This window comes from Nesoenas mayeri (genome assembly GCF_963082525.1).
Source record: "Nesoenas mayeri genome assembly, chromosome: 6".
In the NCBI taxonomy this organism is placed as follows: Eukaryota; Metazoa; Chordata; class Aves; order Columbiformes; family Columbidae; genus Nesoenas; species Nesoenas mayeri.
The window spans coordinates 8,277,400-8,296,438 of NC_137545.1; the positions used below are offsets into that span (position 1 = coordinate 8,277,400).

The window sequence follows — 19,039 nt, forward strand, 5'->3', positions numbered from 1 at the left end:
CTTGGGTTTTGACATATCGTATAAGAAATTATGCTTGCTTTCCAAGTTAAGGTTTTGCACATTAAGTTATTCTTGCTATATTTTATTCTTAGCACTTTGTTTCTCCGTTATTTAGTTCAAGTATCTGAAGAAAGTAGCTTATGTTTTGGCAGCTGATGCTGGCGTGCATGTACAAACGACAGTAACGTCATGGTTCTTTGATTGCTGATCTGACTCTGCCAGATCACCCGAAACAGCTGAGTTCTGCCCGAAGCTGATCTGCATCCATGCTGCTCTTGAATTTTCCTCATACCCAAGGTTTATCTTGGTCTTCAATCCACGTTAGTCCTTGATGGGACATACGTTTTGGGCCTGTCATGCGATGTCCCGATCAGTTTTACTAGTCAGTGATACATGTAGAGCCATGTTTCTTCTGAGTGGTCTGCATGGAAAGTGGACCTTGGGCATTTTTCTTGGTCCTTCAAGCTGCATAGTAATTCCCCTTGGGGAGTTGGACAATGCCAACTCTTTCCTTCTGTGGAGATCACACAGAATCCCAGAATGTCAGGGGTTGGAAGGGACCTCAAAAGCTCATCCAGTGCAATCCCCCCATGGAGCAGGAACATCCAGATGAGGTTACACAGGAAGGTGTCCAGGTGGGTTGGAATGTCTGCAGAGAAGGAGACTCCACAACCCACCTGGGCAGCCTGGGCCAGGCTCTATTACCTTCACTGAGAAGAAGTTTCTTCTCAAATTTAAGTGGAACTACCTGTGTTCCAGTTTGTACCCACTGTTCCCTGTCTTACCATTGGTTGTCACCGAGAAGAGCCTGGCTCCATATTCATGATGTTTGAGATGTTTGTAGGGGCCTCCTCCACAGAGCAGACATTTCATTGTCAGGGTCTGAGGATGCTGGTTAGGGTAGATAACCACATGCTTTAGGGACCAGAATGTGACAAGGGGACAGTGTAACCCAAACTCTGTCACAAGATGTTTGTGGTGGGCTGACCAGGCCAACAAACACCAACTCAACCTCTTGCTTGCTGCCCTCTCTGGGGACGTGGGGAGAAATGGAAGGAAGGTGAGAAGACTCATGGGTAGACAGCAGCTGTAACCTTGAATGTCCTCTTATTTTCCTGGAGCTCTCGTTGCTGAACACAGTGCTTATGGGCTGGGATACCCCTTGGTCACTGTGGCCCAGCTGTCCCATGGGCAGGAGAGGCCAGCTGGGCGCATGTTCATTTTTATTTTTATTTTTTTTTAAGGCCACATATTTCATCAGGACTTGGAGCTCAAACAGCCCGAATCTCAATTACGTTTTTAATGCCTCAGTTACCAATTCCCTTGCCAATTGCTGGCTACACCCCTTATATTGGCATTACCATCGTGCAGCCCAGGTCTTTACAGGAAGATGCTCAGTTCTGGGTGCTTGGGCTGCCTTGAACGTGGTTATTCTGCTTTTCCACACTGCGGTCACTATTCTGCAGGAGGAAGACAGCAGAAGTTGTTTGACAGGCTTGGTCGCTCTCTGCCTCTGCTGATGAGGCCTTGAGAGCCTTAGACGGATTCCTGTGGCTTGTTGGGATGTTTTTTTGCTGAATATTTTGCTAGAGGGATGTAACATTTTGAACTGCCTTTCTGAATTCTTCATGCAGCTGACCTTTATTTTTTGGTGGGATAAAAATTCTCTGTATAAAAACTACCCAAAATATTATTTTAATTCTATTGTACGGAATTACTTAATACCAAGAGCTACACTTCTATAAGTGTTATATTCCTGACAAGCTTTAAGCATTAAAACTTATTCGTTCCCTAGTCTTACTGTTCCTGTTGTTGGTTTAATACCCTTCCATAATGTGTTGCTGTTTTAATAAATCGGTGCCTTTCAGATTTTTAAGTTGCTATGCAGATCTGCATGGTTGGCCAGAAGGTACATGCTGGCTGCCTGGGGCTCAGGAATAAAACCACTGTCTTTGCAGCTCTGGCTTCAATAACTCCTCCTGAAGCAGCAGTTTTTCCCTGCAGGTTTTCAGTTTCTAACTCATCCAAACTCCAATATGAGAAACTCACAAGAACCATAGATGGTGTTGGTACAGGGAGGGTATGGCTGAGTGAAGCTTTTGCTTTAAAGAATGTATCAGAAGAAAAGAAGTGAATGAAAAGAAAGGAGCCTTGTTTGGGTTCCGCAGGAAGATCACTTGCTAGATTATTTGTGAATTTAATTGCAGCTTCCTCCTGAAATTTTGTTTTGCAGGTACGGATGTGAAAGATGCCCTGGTAATAAGTGTTTCTACAGGAACAAAATGCATCAATGGTGAATACATGAGTGATCGTGGTCTTGCATTAAATGATTGCCATGCAGAAATTGTATCTCGTCGGTGCCTGCTTAAATTTCTGTATACCCAACTTGAGCTTTATCTAAGGTGAGCTGGAGGGAAATGGAAGATGAGCTGATCACATGGAGCTGAAAAGGTGTCTGTGTAAAACATCTGTCTCAATTATTTCAGTGTGAAACACTTGTCCTGTTGCATTAGGATGTTTAATTGAGAACTCAGACCCTTTGCTCTCAAGTTTGACTTTAACAAAATATGTATTCAGTTAGGTGTCAATCACGAGAGGGGAGGACAGAAAAAATAATTAAGAATAATTTTTTAAACTGTAAACATGTACATCAAAATAATCTCAAGTGAACTAAAGGGTGTTGGATGTTTCATTTGGTGGTAAGTGCCTGAAAGCTCTTGACGTCTGGGTATATCAAGGGCACTCTATTTCTTGTCTCAATGGTATTCTAATTTTGTTACTTATAATAACTGTTAGATTTATGCTACAAAATTTCCATCCATCCTGTGTTTGTTTTTAATGCCAATTAAGACTCCACAGCTTATGGTCATGTACGCGTAGTGTCGGTTTTGACTCTAGCTATATTCTCTATTTCAGCAATAAAGAAGACCAACAAAAATCCATTTTCATCAAATCAGAGCGAGGCGGGTTTAAACTGAAGGAGAATGTGCAGTTTCATCTCTATATCAGCACATCTCCTTGCGGCGACGCTCGGATTTTCTCACCACACGAAGCGGCACAAGAGGGTATGACAGCGGCCCTACTCGAGCAAGGGACTTTATTCTTTGAGCACCTACAAGTGGCACAGTTAAAATTCAGGTGTCTTCTTTCCTTTTAGTGTAGATGTGTGTTAGACAAAGATCTCTCCAAAAAAAAAAATCTGAGCTGTTCTTCCTGTATGGTAGAAGTTAAGTATAGACTGATCCAGCGAGTGGTCTTGAAGAGGCCGAGATCAGCCAGTGAGTCAGTTCTTTGTACAGAACTAACCAACCCTTTCACTGTTTCCATCTTTTAATGGTAGTTGTCTGCTTGCCCCTTTCTCGGTCTGTCCATTAACTTCATTCTAACGCTGTAACACGCAGAACAGAGTTGAAGAGCTACCTGCTGCTTGCTGCTCCTTCCTGGAAAGCTTGGTTTAATTGCAAGAGTGTTTTAGAAGATGGTATTTGTGAGAGATGTCTCATGCTGTAGCTAATTTGCAAGGAGCAATAGAAATTGTTATGCAAGCCAGCAGTTACTCAGGCAAATACCTTTAATTGCTTCTTCTTGAGTTGAATTGATTCTTCTACTGCTATCTGTAGAACACTTTGAGAATGTTTCTCAGCTGATTGTAGGTGATTTTTGTCATTTAGATCAAGGGGACAGGCATCCAAACCGCAAAGCGAGAGGACAGCTACGGACAAAAATAGAGTCCGGGGAAGGGACCATCCCCGTGCGTTCCACCACCACCATCCAGACGTGGGACGGCGTGTTGCAAGGAGAGAGGCTGCTGACCATGTCCTGCAGTGACAAGATAGCGAGGTGAGATATCGAACTCTCTCTGCTGTTGCTTTTCATCACTGAACAAGAAAGGAGAGGTTGCAGATACCTGCAGCGAATGCGCAGGTTATTGGTTGGATTATTTCAGGGCTTGGATGTAGCGTGGAGGTGGCTGTAACTCCGGAGATAAAGCTCTGATTCTTCACCCGCGATTTGAGTCAGACTTTCTGCCGGCTTTAGAGGCAAGGAGAAATCATTGCCTATCATTCCAGCTGCTTCCAGCTTTCTTTTGTATTTATATCACTGGGAAATAGCAGAGGAATGCTTCCCCCCTCGCCCCTCCTAAAGTAGTATAACATTAGCAAAACAGTACAATAAATATATTGCATTAGTTATATTTGGATAACTTCCGTTGATGATATACATCCTTGCCCCATCACTGGAAGTGTTCAAAGTCAGGGTGGATGGGGCTTTGAGCAACGTTGTCCTAATGGAAGGTGTCCCTGCCCATGGCAGGGAGGTTGGACTAGATGATCTTTAAAGGTCCCTTCCAACCCAGACAAGCCTGTGATTCTATGATATCGAAGATACATTCACGTCCCTGAATAGATTTAGATTATTTTATATATTTAAAAAGTGTTCCAGTTTAAAAAATCTTAATTGATGGGCACTTCTAATTTTTGACTTTAAAATTATTTTAACTTAAGTTTAAATATTTTACTGTAATTAAATGTTTTGTTTGCAATGCTAGTGCTTTTATTTATATTTTATCCAATTCCTTCTTTGCTGTTCTCTTTGACAAAGATTGAAACATTTTTTTGCCCAAAATCCTAAATGTACAAATGATAATCCCCCAAAACCATTTAGCAACAGTACCTCTTAACAAGTATCAGCAGCACTGGAGAGCTGCAACGTGTTTTTTTAATTATTCTCTGTATTGGCAGCCTCTGTGTTCTTGCAAAATAGAGGAGAAATGCCAAGTTTTTCAGCTGATGATATTCTAATTATGTATTAATTAAAATAGCTCTGGTGTTTTATGAAGTCACAGTTAGTCTGATTCAAAATGTATTAAGTTGGAACTATTCTTGTATGCTGCATCAAAAATACAGGAGGAAGGTTATGCAATCGCTTTGTTCCTCTAGTCTTGTCTCAAGTGATCAGCATCTCTACTGAAGGAAGACGCTTTACTTGAGTTGAAATCCCCCTAACATAAAGCGATAGGGCATTTCAGAAGCTAGGACACTGGGTTGTTGAAAGGTAACTCTATAAAAGTGACATTTTGGTTTCTTTTTGTTTTGGGTTTTTTTATGGTGTTGTTTATTTTAATATTTTCAATAAAATCACCCAGCTTCGATAAATTCCGCAGCTTCATGCCAGGGACTTGTCCCGACCACCAGACGTGGTAATCATGCCACACTCATTCGACTTCTTTTATCACGTCGTCATTGCTGTTAGCGCAGATTAAACAGAATGAAGACAGTTGTTGAGGTAGAACACATTTGACCGTTTTGTTGATTTTGTGTGATGCAGAGCAGAGTCTGTCTCTCACTTGTGTAGCTAGTTGTCACCTCTCCTTGGGGCTAATGGCAATAATTTTGTTTGTGCCTGTGAAGGAAGCAAATAGAACCCCTTGACACAGAACAAAGACTGAATGATGGGTAAGGAGGCCCAAATTTTAATATATTTTTTTCTTTTATTTTTTTTAAACATTTCCCTGCCACTTATGACCATGTTTTGTCCACTGACATCTAAAAGAATGTAGCATCCAGCAGTTGGTCCTCTGGTATACCTGAGCTCTCTGAATTTCCCCTGAGCTTTCCCAAGGGACACAATCCCAGCCTGGAAAAGGCACGGATAAATTCGGGGTGCAGGATTGCACCGGCAGGAGAACTCCTTGTTCAGCCTCCACAGCCTCATCTGTGTGGATTATCCGTATAATCCGAGCTGTTATTTCCAGCCTCTGAGCGCTTTGTTGTGCACTGTCTGGCACCTCCTGAGCCTCGTAGGAACATCCAATTAAAAATACAAGGAACATGGGAAGACCGTGAGTGTAATCCCATTTGGATTAGAAGCATTAGAACAGGATTATGCTGGTGTGTTAGTGCCTCGTGGCCCTGCAGTACGGGATTAGTGTGGTTTCTGTGACCAAAAGTGACTGTTTTGGGACATTAATATGCATGCATTAGTTTTAAATGCATCCAAACCTTGTTCCATGGTACTTCCTGTGTATTTTTTTCATTTACCTCTTGGTGTGTTTTTCCACCCACATTAAGTTTTTTGGCTTCAAATAATTACTTAACTTGTCATGAAACATTCCAGTTGTGGTTGATGTCTTGCTGGGAAGTGCAAGATTTGTTTTCATCCCATATCATTGGGAGGAAGGCTGTAGGAATTGAGAAGTGCTTTCACATTAGGTCTAGTTGTTCAAGGAAAAGTCACCGATGTTCTTCTACTCTAAAGAAGGGAAAATATAATTTCTGATAGTGTTTCTTTGGCAAGAGGAGCACCAGCACACTCTGTAAAAGCGTTACCGAGGAGTTAATTTTTACTTAACCTTTTCGTATATCAAGTGTTGTGAAATCAGCTGCATGGCTGCATCTCCACAGTGGTCCCCAGTTGTTTGTGGAGCTGTGCTGTGACAGAACTGGAGAAACTGCCCCTTCAAAGCCAGGGGTTTGTTTCAAAAAAAACTGAATCATGTCACTGATCTAACTTTACGGAGAGCTGTACAAACAATAAAATCAGCAGGCTGAGGATCAAGGTGCTGATAGGCAGTGTTCTGTTCAGCCAGTCTTGGCACTGGGGAGATGGTGGGGTGCAACTTCTCGCTTTATAGCAGCAGCAGATTCATACGTCCTTTGACTGTCATCCTCTTCTGGAGCTGCTCGGCGTGTAGTGATGGGAACACTGAACTTCCTAATCCAGGTGTTGTTAAGGGCCATTGCAGTGTGTCTGGCCTGCCTGAGGAAAAAGGACAGCTATGGCTTTGATTTGCAGCTTTTGTTTCCCTTCTGGTGCTTAAGTGCTTTCCTAATGATTTCCAGAAGAGCTCTAGAAATTCTGTTGCCTCGTCAAACATGGTAGGATTAAATATCACCTCAGTGAGTTCCTGGTAGACAGTGAACCAAACTGCTCAGTGACTCTGATCTTCTGTCTCGCAAAAGGCAGCTCCAAAGCAAAAGGCTGGTTCAGGATGAGCAAACACATCTTTGTTTGAACTTTCCGGCAGCACGTCAGGTTACCTTTCCTTGCACCGTGCATCACTTGCAGAACTGCGGAGTTGAAGCTGAAGAAGTATCACAAGCTGCTGAACACCTGGCTGCTCTTTGGCCGCAGGTATCCCCATCAGCACCATGTGCTTGAGCTTCCCTGGCATTAAACAGCTGACCCATTGACGGAGAGCTGTCCTGCCCAACAGCGTTGGTCTTACTTGGCTGCTGAGTAAATCACCATTAACTCTAATGAGACCCAGGCCCCCAGCTCAAATCAAGGCACCTGTATGCAAATGCTGGCAGTCTGGACTCAAATCTTGTGGCTCATGCTCTATATCAATATAAAAGCTTGTGTTTTAAAAGTCAGTTTTATTTTGAAGTTTTATAGAAGTTAAGAAAGAAAATTCTTGCAGTGACTTAAAACCACCACATTCGGAATATGTAAAATGCTGTCACAAGAGGCATTGGTTTTATGCTCAGCTGAGTGTCTCAGATTTTTCCAGTGAGAAGTTTAACGTTGGAGGGTGTCTGCCTGCCCGCTGATGTATTCTTCCCCTTCGGAAGATCTCTCATCTTTGCATCTTACTTTAGGTGTTTCAGTATCGCCGTAGGTGCGATGCAGCATTCCTGTGTTCTGCTTACACCTGTGCTTTAGTGCTTTTCTCTGTTGCAAATGTGGAGCCATTTTCCTGCTTTAACGGTGAGAAAAGGTACCATGTGCTCAGGGATCTGCCCAGTAAGGCTGGACCTGAGATCAGGTTGTTTCACATGGGAGTGCTGCATTTTTGCCCATGGGTGGTGCAGGAGAGATTTAAGCTGTTGAATTAGCGATGGGAGAGTTGTCTTCTGTTATCATTTTCTCAAGCCATCAAATGCTCCATTTAGTACCATGCAGCAGCCAAGGTCTGTGTCTGCTGTACTGCAGTGGGGAAGGGTTCATTCTGTGTTAGAAACTACATCTGAACCTTGGAAGGTTTGAATTTGTAAGCTAGATTTAAGTCAATTCAGTTACTTGACCCTTTTCTGGTACTATTTTTAACCTGAATAAAAAAATCCTTTGCTCGTTTCACTGCAAAGGCAACACTTAATAAAGTTTTCTGCGATAAATTTGGCTGTTTCTGCCCTGCACCTCACAGTTTGTAGTGAAACACAGAATTTGATCCATTAATATCGAAACAAGTTGTGATTTCAGTTAACTTTAGTACTAGATTGACAAGGTCTGTTGACGTGCCTTCTACAACTCGTGCTTGTAAACTGGGAGGACGAGGCAGTTTTAGCATTTCAGGAGGCGATGCCCATGGCCTTTCAAAAACTGATGTGTGGTACTGGTGTAGCTTCTTCTCAGTTTATATCTATAAAGGCTGTTTTTAGTGGATGTGTGAGTGGAAGTGAGAAATTCCCGTTTGACAGAAAGAAGTACAGTATCAAAAAGGGACAAGAAAGTCTGCGCAATCCTTTCTTTTGACTCTGTTACAATCTGCAGAATTTCATTTGGGTTTCTGATATATGTTTCTGTAGATATGTTCTTTTATTGTAACAACTGTAATTTCAAGCTAGTTTTATAAACCGAACCGCTATCCAACCGTGCCTAATCAATGCTAAGAGCTTGAGGCTTTGGTTATATGAATGGTTTCTGCAAACCTTGTCCTTCCAGCAAACCAGCTGCTCCCAATCCAGCACTCTTGAGTGGCTCTTGTACTACTGGTTCATAAAGTTCACCTTGCAGAAGCTTGTTCAGGTGTCCTCACTCCTCCTTTTAATCAAAGGAAGTTGAGCAAGGCAAACTTGAGCTTTCATTTTCTGTGCTGGAGAAGGTCACCAAGGGTGGGAGGAGGCAGCAAAACACAAGCTCTGGAGATACTGAAGGCCAAGGAAAGGATCTGGCACAGGTTTTATTTAAGGAGCCAGGGCTTGCCAGAGGAATGCTTTGGCCTTTCTAAAAATAATTACCCATCACTCAAGCACTGTTCATGAAAAGTAGAATGTGATGTGCCTCGCTGACAGAAGCTCAGTGTGTGTCTGCAAGTTTCAGATACAATTGTAAGACCCCAGTTTGCAATGCCCAGTCTTGCATTCTCTCCAGATGTTTCTTCCATAATATTACCTGTGTTTATGCATACGCTTCCTTATGCTTGATGTAGGTAATACTGAAATAACGAGAAAATGCTATTGTGATTCATTCAGCACTTGAAATACCTCTGTGCTCACAAAATTCTAGCCATGGTAAGGTCACCTAGGCCCTGGGAAGCAACAATTTTCACTTCATACCTTTACTCTGAGGTTTGGTTGCTGATTGCATTTTCAGTGTTATACAAAATATGCTTTTATTCAAAGTAAAATATGCCTTATTTTTTATTAGTGCTATGTTTACTCATTCATTAGGGCCAGCTTTTTTAATGACGGGTGAGTAAGTGAATGCTCATTGCCTCCATTTTCATCCTCAGTAAAAACATGCAAAGAAATTGTTTCTTTGGATTACAATTTTTGGTGTTACCATTTTTTTTTAAACGCTTTGCAATTCTTGTAGCTAGCTTATGTAGCTCAGTCTTTGCAGCAGTGAAACAGTTGTGCTATATAGTTTGTAGCCTGGACTGATGATGATGTATAGCCATGCCATCCCAGCACAAACTGCAAGAAACACTGTTAGCAACATCAGAGCTCCTGCGTTCCTGACAAACCTTGCAACCCAGGCCTTTCAATAAGGACAGACATTCTGTATGAGCATGGGAGCTTCCATCGTGCTCCTCTGTTTTATTCAAGCATCAGAAGAAACTGTCCTGCTACTTGTGTCTGGGTGTTGCAGTTGTAGTCAAGTTTGCTATTTTAATAGTGCCACGCTGTTTGGAAGCACCTCAGAGACAAGGGCAGTGAAAATACTCTGCAGGAGACTTGGAGGTTTTAAAAAGCATTTTATATGATGTACGTACAGATTGATAACCAAAACTTGATCAGATGAACACAGCTACAAAAAAGTCAGTATTTTGCTCCTATCCCTGCCACCAGACCTCATCCAGCGTAGGTCACAGTGCTGCAGACAGGGATTTATGGTTGGATTCTATGAAGCAGCTAAAGTGGGCAAAGAGTGTATATGCTCTTCGCATACTTTCAGTTTTCAGATTCAGTTTTCTCCCTGCCTGCGGACAGTGCAGGCAACTACAGGTGTCCTTTCTGGCAGCAGCATGTAGACAGTTTGGCGAGGGTGTCCGGCACAAGCTTTCCCTTATGGTGATGAGGTGGTGATGAGGTGCTGATGTCTTGCAGACACGATCCTTCTTGCGTTCTGAGAAGGACTGTTTGCTCACTACCTGGTGTCTTTTGGAGGCATCGGCTACTATTTCTGACTGAGGATCTCACAGTTTGGCTTTCTCCGATTGAACGATGCTGTCCATCTCTGGCATTAGGGTGCTGGGAAACACATCATCAGACCTGTTAGTGGGGAAGTGAAGTTACAGGCTCTGCTCCTGAAGTGGGTGCTCACAGTACACCTGTTGCTCTAGGTCGTCTTACTCAAGGTTTTGCTGAGCATCCCATAAGCTGATCTGGGAAATGTTGGCAGGTGTCACAGCTATTCTACCATAGTCATGTGCTGGTCAAGAGGAAGGGTTGAAAGTCTGGTCCATTGTGATTGACTGCTGTTATGTCTGGCAGATGTTACTTGTTCCATTAAAAAGAAAGTGTTTTTTTTGTTGTTTTTGTTTTGTTTTTCCCTCCCTCTTAGGTGGAACGTATTGGGTATTCAAGGAGCCTTACTTAGCCTCTTTGTGGAGCCAATTTACTTCTCTAGCATCATCTTGGGGAGTTTATATCATGGGGATCATCTATCCAGAGCCGTATACCAGAGGATAGCAGAGATAGAAGATCTACCACCTCTTTATACACTCAACAGACCTTTACTTAGTGGCAAGTATCTAATGGAGAAGGCCGTGCCGGTAACTAAGTCTGTTCCAGTAGCAATGTGATTTTGCAGTTCTCAAACCCTTGCAAATTATGTACTGTGAGTAAACTGCTTGCTGGTTACAACAGAGAAGTTATGATCTAAACCTAATGTAGATACTCAGTCAGAAATACCACAGCAAGGACTCTTTGTGAGTTAAAAGGTGGAAAGAACTGGGGCATGAGCCGTTGGATGCGGTTGCACATAATTGCTGTCTGGAGTGTGCCCTAGCGATATTTGAGGCAAGTTGAAAGCCCCAGCTTAGTGAAACCTCTTTCCACCCATGAAATAGTGTGTCAGCTCTCACTGTCACTTCTCTTGCCATTGCAGATATTTGTTGAACGGCCCATCATTTATCAATATGCCAAGACAGACACATTTGGTTCACAATTTCTAGGTCTATAACCAACTAAAAGTGGACGGAGAGAACATCTCAAGCTGCCCTTGGTTGTATTTTCATTTTGTCATCAATCTATGCTGGATGTCGCGTTGGCTTTAATTAGCATGGCACCCAGCTTGTTCGCATGACCCAATAGTCATAATATTGTAATTTCCACTTTGTAGGTTAATGCGCAGAGGCTGTGTTCAGAGCCTGGTGGCACATTCTTTGAGAGTATTTTTCATAGAGTATTAAATACATCTGACAGACAGCAATATGGCAAGCCCCAGCTGGTGTAGCTGGCAGTTGTCTTTTGCAGCTCCATTAAATACCATTCTTTGGCTTTGTGCTGATCCTGGGCTTCAGTGGGGCTAAGAGGAATGGCAATATTTGAATTAACAGGTTGTAACTTCTAATTGAGCTGTGATTTTCAAAGGAAAGTTCTCAAGTGTCTTAAATTCTAGAACTGCTACTTACAGTAATGCTGTGAAAGCTTTAAACCTGAAGTCTCTTATCCTCCCTCTCATTGTGTGCATTGCTTTGTTCCATAGAGCTTGGCTTTTGACATGTGTCTGCTTATTTTCCAGGAGGACAAAAAAGCTCAGTATTTTAAAGCGTGTTTGAAGTTTGCCGTGAATTCTTAAAATAGATTTAGGGAGTGAGTAGGAAAAAGAGCCTGTTGAACAACCAGCATTTCTTTAGATAAGAAAGGTAATTAATAAGGATTCCCTGAACTGGGACATATTAAAATGTTAACTAATGTATTTGTTCTTATATTAGCAAGCAAGTAACAGTTACAACACTCACAGTTCGAAATATTAAATTGTTGTATGAACATAGTAGCTGATGTGTGGACTGTTTCTGCCTGATTTTCAGGGATCTTTACCAAGTCTTCAAGGCAGCAGGTTTGGGGTGGGGTGAGAGGAGTTTTTGTTACCCTTTTCACAACACATAGCAGCACCTTGTCTTCTTAAAAATCCTCCTTCTGCAATATTGATATCATCTATTTGCAATGAAATAGCACCATCTATTTAAACAGTTCAGCTGGGACTCACTGAGCAGCAGAAAGAGAGTTCAGAAATATTCTCAGCTGTTGAGTTTTCATGAAAATACACATTTCAAAAGTGTATGGGAGGCTGGAGGAGAATTGGGTATTTTCTACTGGCTCAGTCTTGAAAGCCGGTCTTGCGACCCATGCTGTTGGATGCAGCTGGGGCCTTTCTGTGGCTGCCCCACTGCTCTTTGATTCACACGTTTTATAGTGTATTCTTACCTGGAATAAGTGGAATAAACACCACAAAAACACCCGTCCCCAGTTCTATGTTACTCCTGCTACCGCACACACAACTGTGTGATGGTGATTCATTTCTAGCAGAGGGATGAAGTAAAAGACAAATAACTCTCTTTCCCCAGTGTCTCACCTGTTTGGCTGAGAAAGTACTGTAAAAACTGCTTTTTTTCCTCTCATAAAACAAGTTGTATGTCTGCAGGGATGATTGCATTAAGTCAAAGTCAGAGTGAGTTACTGCCATCTACTGTTAAAAATTCTCTCTTCATCGTCTCTCTTTCCTCATAGGAGTTTTTCTTCTAATACCTCCTTTTCGCAGCAAGTGAAATGTGAACGTGCACATCAGAGTAGCTGGTTTTTAACTAGGGAACATGGGAGATGTGTATGTTGGTAGAAAACTCCCCGTGTTGATTCTTGGAAGCCTTTTGGTTGCAGGACCCAGGCTTTTGGGATGCCCTTAGCAGCGCAGCACCAAGCGCACATGAGCTCTCCTGGGAATGGCCCAGCTCACTTGAAGAGAAAACAGCTTTGAATCTTGGGAATTTCTAGAATAATCTGAAAAGGGATCAATTTCTCAGTCAAAGCGAACGGCTGCTCAACCGAACCCTGCAGTAGTGTCTGCTTCTATGGACAATACCTTTATTCTTAGCTGCGATTATAATAGAAATTCAAAGCTTTCCCTGTTTTGATGTCCGATAAGCTGATAGTTTCTCATCCTGTAGTTTCTCTAGAGTTTCTTGCATTCTACCAGAGTATTGTCAGAAATTACCTTGTTTGGTGATTTTGACCTGTTACTTGTGGTGCTACAGATATTACCTGTTTTGATTCTCAGCTGAAAAATCCCAGAGCAGCGTCACATCTTCTGTTTATCTTGTCACCAGCGTAAGAACTGTCTTAGGTAAGCCCAAGATCTTAAGGCTCGATCCGTCCAGCCCAGAACCTTTTTCCACAGATAGTTAGGCTGTGAAAAGCCAAAGGCATTAGGAAACCTCTGCAGATACCTCCCGAGAATCGCAGCAGTGACTTGCACATGAGGGACATCCTGACTCTGGTATTGAGAATCTTTGTGTTTAGATTCTTAATGGATCTTTCATTCACGAACACTTGGCTTTGTTTTTGAACTGGTTTCATATTTTTGCCATCCGCAGCCTCCCTTAGTAAGGAGGGCTGTAGGATGTGTAAAATGTGCAATGGAATTTCCTTTTATGCTGGTTTAATTAGGTGCTCCTCAGTGCTCTATATGGTACAGGCTATAGGTAGTTGTCGTGGCACTTCCGTCAGGGCGCTCAATTTTCTATACCTCTGCGATATTCCTGCATAATTCCTGGGTTTCGCAAGCTGAAAGGTCTTAGTCTGCTTTGTTGTTCTTTGCATGGAGACCCTTCCACATAAGGATCGTCCCTTCCATTTTACAATCACATTTTTGAGCTAGTGAGACCAGAGCAGCACCTGATACTCAAGATAAAGCAGCAGGACTGATTTACATGGTGGCATCATGCTATTCTGTTCAGTTCCATGGTCCTTCAATAAAAATTCCTAACATTCCCTTTGCTTCCTTTGATTACTGTTGAACATTGACCTGATCTTGTCGTAGAATTGAATATTAGAAGCTAAAATTTCATTCCTGAATGCTAATAGCCAGCTCCAAGTCCAGCACTCCTTATGCAAAATAGCTTTGTCTGTTATTGCTGTTCATTACCTAATATTTCTCTGTGAGGAATTCCATCTGCCTTTTTATTGCCCAGTCACTTTGGTGATTTTTTTTTGGATGGGTCTGTTTCCTTGGTACCTTATCCTCTCGTTCATATTGGCAGTTTTCAGCTCTCTATCTCCTTTATAACGAAGCTTTTTTGAGCTCTGTCCTCAAAGAACTGCCAAGCTTTATTATTTCTATAAGCATTGGCACAAAGAGCTGTGATCTGTGCTTGTCATACCCTATTATAATAATATTCAAAAATAAGTTCTGAGCTATGTTTTCTAAATAGCTTATTTATCCATTTTCAAAAGAGAATAAAGTGTTTTCCTTTCTGTCCTTGCTTTCTCTCCCGTTACCAGTTTCAGCTCACTGTGCCCTGTTCATGTCTAGGTTTTGAGGGGGAAGATATGATGCACCTAAAGTGTTATCGGACTCCTTGCTTTTGAGATGACCTTTGTTCCCTGGCCGTGCTACCTGTGATCAGCCTTCAGTGGCTCCTTTGCTACCACTCCAGGGTTCCTGCAGATAATTAAGCAGCTGAACAGGGCGTTGTTATTTAAGTGTTATTTGAAATGCTGACATTTTGGTTTTTGGGTTTTGTTTGGGTTTTTTAACCTGAGGAATGCATTGTGTAGCTGCCACGGGAATGTGGTGCTTACTGGATGTGCAGCTTCCTCATCTTTATCCGATTTACTTGTGCGGATGCTTGTGATGTGTTTGAGTAGCTGACAGGGCAGAGGCCTCAAGGAGCAAATGGTGTTTTGCAGCACTTGATGAACTGTATCTGATCGCTGTACTGGGTCAGTAGCGTATGGAACAAAAGCAAAAGTTACTATAGATATCATTAAACTAAAGAAAACATATGCCATACTTACAATTTATTAGGTGTTTAGGTGCAAGCCTCGTGTCGTGTGGCTCACGGAGCGGCAGCATTTGGACTTCAGTGGCACAGGACACACACAGGCGTTGTGTGCGATCAGCTCCGCTTTTCGGGAGACGTGATGCCCACGCTCATTGCCAAGGGCAGAAGTCACGATGAGGACTTTTTGACTCATCATAAAGGCTTGTTCTTGCTGGGTATTCCTCACATATTGCTTATGGGCCGTTGTGGGTGGGACAGGGACCCCTGTCCGCCCTCCCAGGGTGGTCAGTGTGTGGATCCCAGATCCCTGCTCACCGATTTGCACATGGGTGGGTGTAGATCTGTGGCATGCTGTCGATGGGGTAGGAACCTCTGCTGTATTTCAGCTCCTGGATGCATCTCTCCTTAAAGTTATCTCCTAAAAGAGCTCTTCAGGAAACTCTTGTCCCCATTCTCAATTTTTTCAGCTTGTATTTTAAGAAAATGGGGAATGGTAGGGTGATTTTTTTACCAATTCACTTATCGGTCAGAGTGACCAGGATGGCGCAAACCAGGCGTAAAAATACAACAACTTCAGGAAGTTCAATATGATTGATATTTCAAAATGTTTGTTTGTTTATTAAAAGAGGAATTGATTATAGCAAGCAAACCAGATTTCACTGTGTCATTCAGACCTTGTAGGTCTCGCATGCTCTCGGCGCTGGGCCCAGAGCTGCTGACAGACCTGGGCCAAGTGATGTTGGCTTAACTTTGTTTATTGGATTGTGTTTCAAATATCAGCAAGCAATGCATCCAGCTGCAATGCTTACGTTCACTTTATACTAATTCACTGTGTCTTATAAAGTGTAGCACCTAGCATAACCTTGGAGTAGATTTGAAATAGGCTTTCAGTAAGAATTTCATTAAAAATAGGGTCTTATTAGAAAGAAAAAAAAATCCCCTCTTTGTTCTCCCTTGGTGAAACAACTGAGACACCTTAAAGGTAGCTTTGCCACCTCTGTAACATTTGCAGGATCCAAAGCCGTATTTCGGAGGTGTTGCACAGTTTAACATCTGAGCAAAGTGATCTGTGTCCTCTCTTGAGTCCTGCAGTTTGCCATTTCTGGGCACGTCAAGTGGGGAGGCAGCTGAAGCACAGCTGGATTGGTGCTGGAAGACACAAATGTCTGCTGCTTTCGACTTCCTGCAGATGGTGCTGAGGTTGGGGCTCCCCTTGTCTAACTTGGATGCCCACAACGTCAGCAACATGCACCTCAATTTTGACAACAGCAGAGTGAAAAGGGGTTGATTGGAGAGTTACAACTGCTGAACCTCACAGTATCTGCTCATTCCTACGCTCTGCTCGTCCCGCTACCGAGTGGGCCCCGAGAGCAGCGGTTTCTTGTGCAGGAGCAAAGCTGCTTTTTTTCTACTCCATAACTATTTGCGGGTTAACATTTAGTTTGTTGGTTTGCCCTATAAGCAAGACCAGATCCTCGTGAGATGGATGTGGCAAGGCACTTGTGTTACACTCCCCATGGACCCCTTCACGAGGAAGCTGGTTTCTGGTGGCTCCCGCAACAGACTTGCCCTGCTAGGAACGATAGAGGAGAGGATGAGAATAGCCAGGATGAGAATAAGATGTGCATGGTGATATCTCTGCGAGATGTGCAAGAGAACATCCTTGGTAGAAAAGATCCACTTCTAAGACTGCTTAGTGATGTGATTTCAGTAGCTCTGCCGTATCGCTTACTCCCCAGTAGAAACAAAAATCAAGGGTTAGTATTTACTGTTGTCATTAAACATCACTTTTCTTTCAGGTATTAGCAATGCAGAAGCACGTCAGCCAGGGAAAGCGCCAAACTTCAGCGTGAACTGGACAGTAGGAGACGCTGGTCTTGAAGTTATTAATGCTACAACCGGCAAAGATGAAATGGGTCGTGCATCTCGCCTTTGCAAGCATGCTTTTTACAGCCGCTGGATGCGTATTCATGCAAAGGTATATCTTGCAGAGTGCTAGATTTTCCAGTTCTTCTTAGTTCTTAATGAAATATCTGTGCATGCTGCTTTCTGTATTCAGAAGCCACTTTCTGAGCCTGTTGAAAGCTGAGCCTGATGTTAGCTCCTGCTCCATGTAGTAATGGAACCGAACAATGCATTTGTTTAGCTTATTCTTTAATTTGATGATGTCTGGTCAAAAATGCATGCAAGGATCTAACAGTCCTTGGTTTATAGCTAATTAAAGGGTGCTGTCTCCTTTGCCTTCTCATTTTATTGGGAAGGATAATCCCAGTGTCACTTCAATCAAACCTACTGAGGTTTTGCTCTGTCCTCTCTTAGAAGGAAAAGCTACAAGGAAGTATCTGTCTGGTTTAATACTAGCTGTTTTAATAACTCGATCCCTCTCAAAAAATTTGGCTTAATAGTTTCTTTTGTCTCCTCTTTTCTCGTCTTGAATCCACACAGCTTTCCTCCAGCTTGCGCTCCAAGATCCTCAAGCCCAACCTGTACCACGACACCAAGCAAGGAGCCACTGAGTACCAAACTGCCAAAGAGTGTTTGTTTAAAGCGTTCCTGAAGGCAGGACTGGGAGCCTGGGTGGAGAAGCCCATAGAACAGGATCAGTTTTCTCTCACCGTCTAATTCACAGACTGCTCATCACTTTGGGAAGGGGGTTGTTCTGGAAATTCCTGGTGTCCAGCACTGCTTTCTGGCATCTCCATCAAAACATCTTTTTGTTTGGAGTTGGGTTTGGTTTTTTTTGGTTAAAAAAAGCTTCATAGTAACTGTTTCTGTTTTGCTTAAGTATTGAAACTCAGTGATGATCTGACACATAAATGTATATTTCATTATGGGAAAGTAATTTCTGGTGTATTTCTAGAAATACTTTTACTGTAGAAAACTTGCAGTAAGGCTGTCCTTACAGTATACCATGACTCATTTTTTCTGGGTTAAAAGGATTCATTTTTTTAATTCAATGTCATCAAGTGCATGAAGAAAGGAAAGTTTCTCTAGGTTTTACACCACACTTTTAGGAGGTAGCTTATGGTTTTTTTTAAAGAAAATAGGTGACAAAGCTGATTCTGCTCCTCTGTTAACTTCTACTTGAACTGCGGATATTTCTAGCATATAGACCACAGAGCCAGAATGGATTCTGGACAGCTAGTATTTCCTCACTTCCTTGCTCTTTAAAACCAGCTGCTGAGAGTTTCATGTCTTTGATGTATGTATTTATTAGCCTGTGACCCAGTTTTTAACATGCAGCTTTTTATTCTGTTTTTAAAAATACATTTACCTCCCATTTACACACATTGTGAAGTCTTCATTTTTTTTTACCGTTGTAAACTGGAAACAGCAAAATGATTATTTGTAAGTTAAGAAGTTTAGTCTATAACGTGCAGAAATCTGTTTAGAAGTAGGTGATTTGTAAATCCCAGGAACTCATCAGAATACAGTCATCACTGTAACAGTAATATGACAACTTAAAGAAAAATAGTTGCTCATTTTAAGGGCACTAAGCCTGAATTGCCAAAACTAATCAGTTGCTGGGTATTGATTGCTCTCCTCTCGAAGAAATGAAAAGCTCTCGTAAGGACACAAATTAAGTCTTGTTTCCTGTGAGTTGTATCTGCTTTAAGCCAAGTCGTTGTGTCTCTGAGATTCCATTGCCTTTTGGCTTTACACATGTGATGGTCTTCATGAGGCTATTTAGGTAAGTTGCTTTGATGACTTAGAAAGGTGGTTTTCCTAAAGGTGTAGAAACTTCTGCTTTATGTAAAAATGTAAGATAGAAGGGAATTATTGTGAGATCAGTTTGATTAACTGGTGTATAGAAGTCGTTTTTAAAAACACTTTTTAGTACACGACATTTAGGAGCGATGGGACAATGTC

The 19,039-nt window shown here is 42.2% G+C and overlaps 1 protein-coding gene across 2 annotated transcripts in view; it reads left to right on the plus strand.

Moving 5' to 3' along the window:
* Positions 1 to 18,654, plus strand: part of ADARB1 (adenosine deaminase RNA specific B1) — a 60,919-nt gene extending 42,265 nt beyond the window's left edge. For both annotated transcript variants that reach the window (XM_080347128.1, XM_080347129.1), the window contains 6 exons: positions 2,234 to 2,402; positions 2,917 to 3,065; positions 3,672 to 3,840; positions 10,729 to 10,910; positions 16,969 to 17,147; positions 17,615 to 18,654. In XM_080347128.1, coding sequence (XP_080203254.1) covers positions 2,234 to 2,402; positions 2,917 to 3,065; positions 3,672 to 3,840; positions 10,729 to 10,910; positions 16,969 to 17,147; positions 17,615 to 17,791 — 1,025 coding nt within the window. In that variant the 3' untranslated portion in view covers positions 17,792 to 18,654. The remainder of the gene's footprint in view (positions 1 to 2,233; positions 2,403 to 2,916; positions 3,066 to 3,671; positions 3,841 to 10,728; positions 10,911 to 16,968; positions 17,148 to 17,614) is intronic.
* Positions 18,655 to 19,039: the final 385 nt, after the last annotated feature.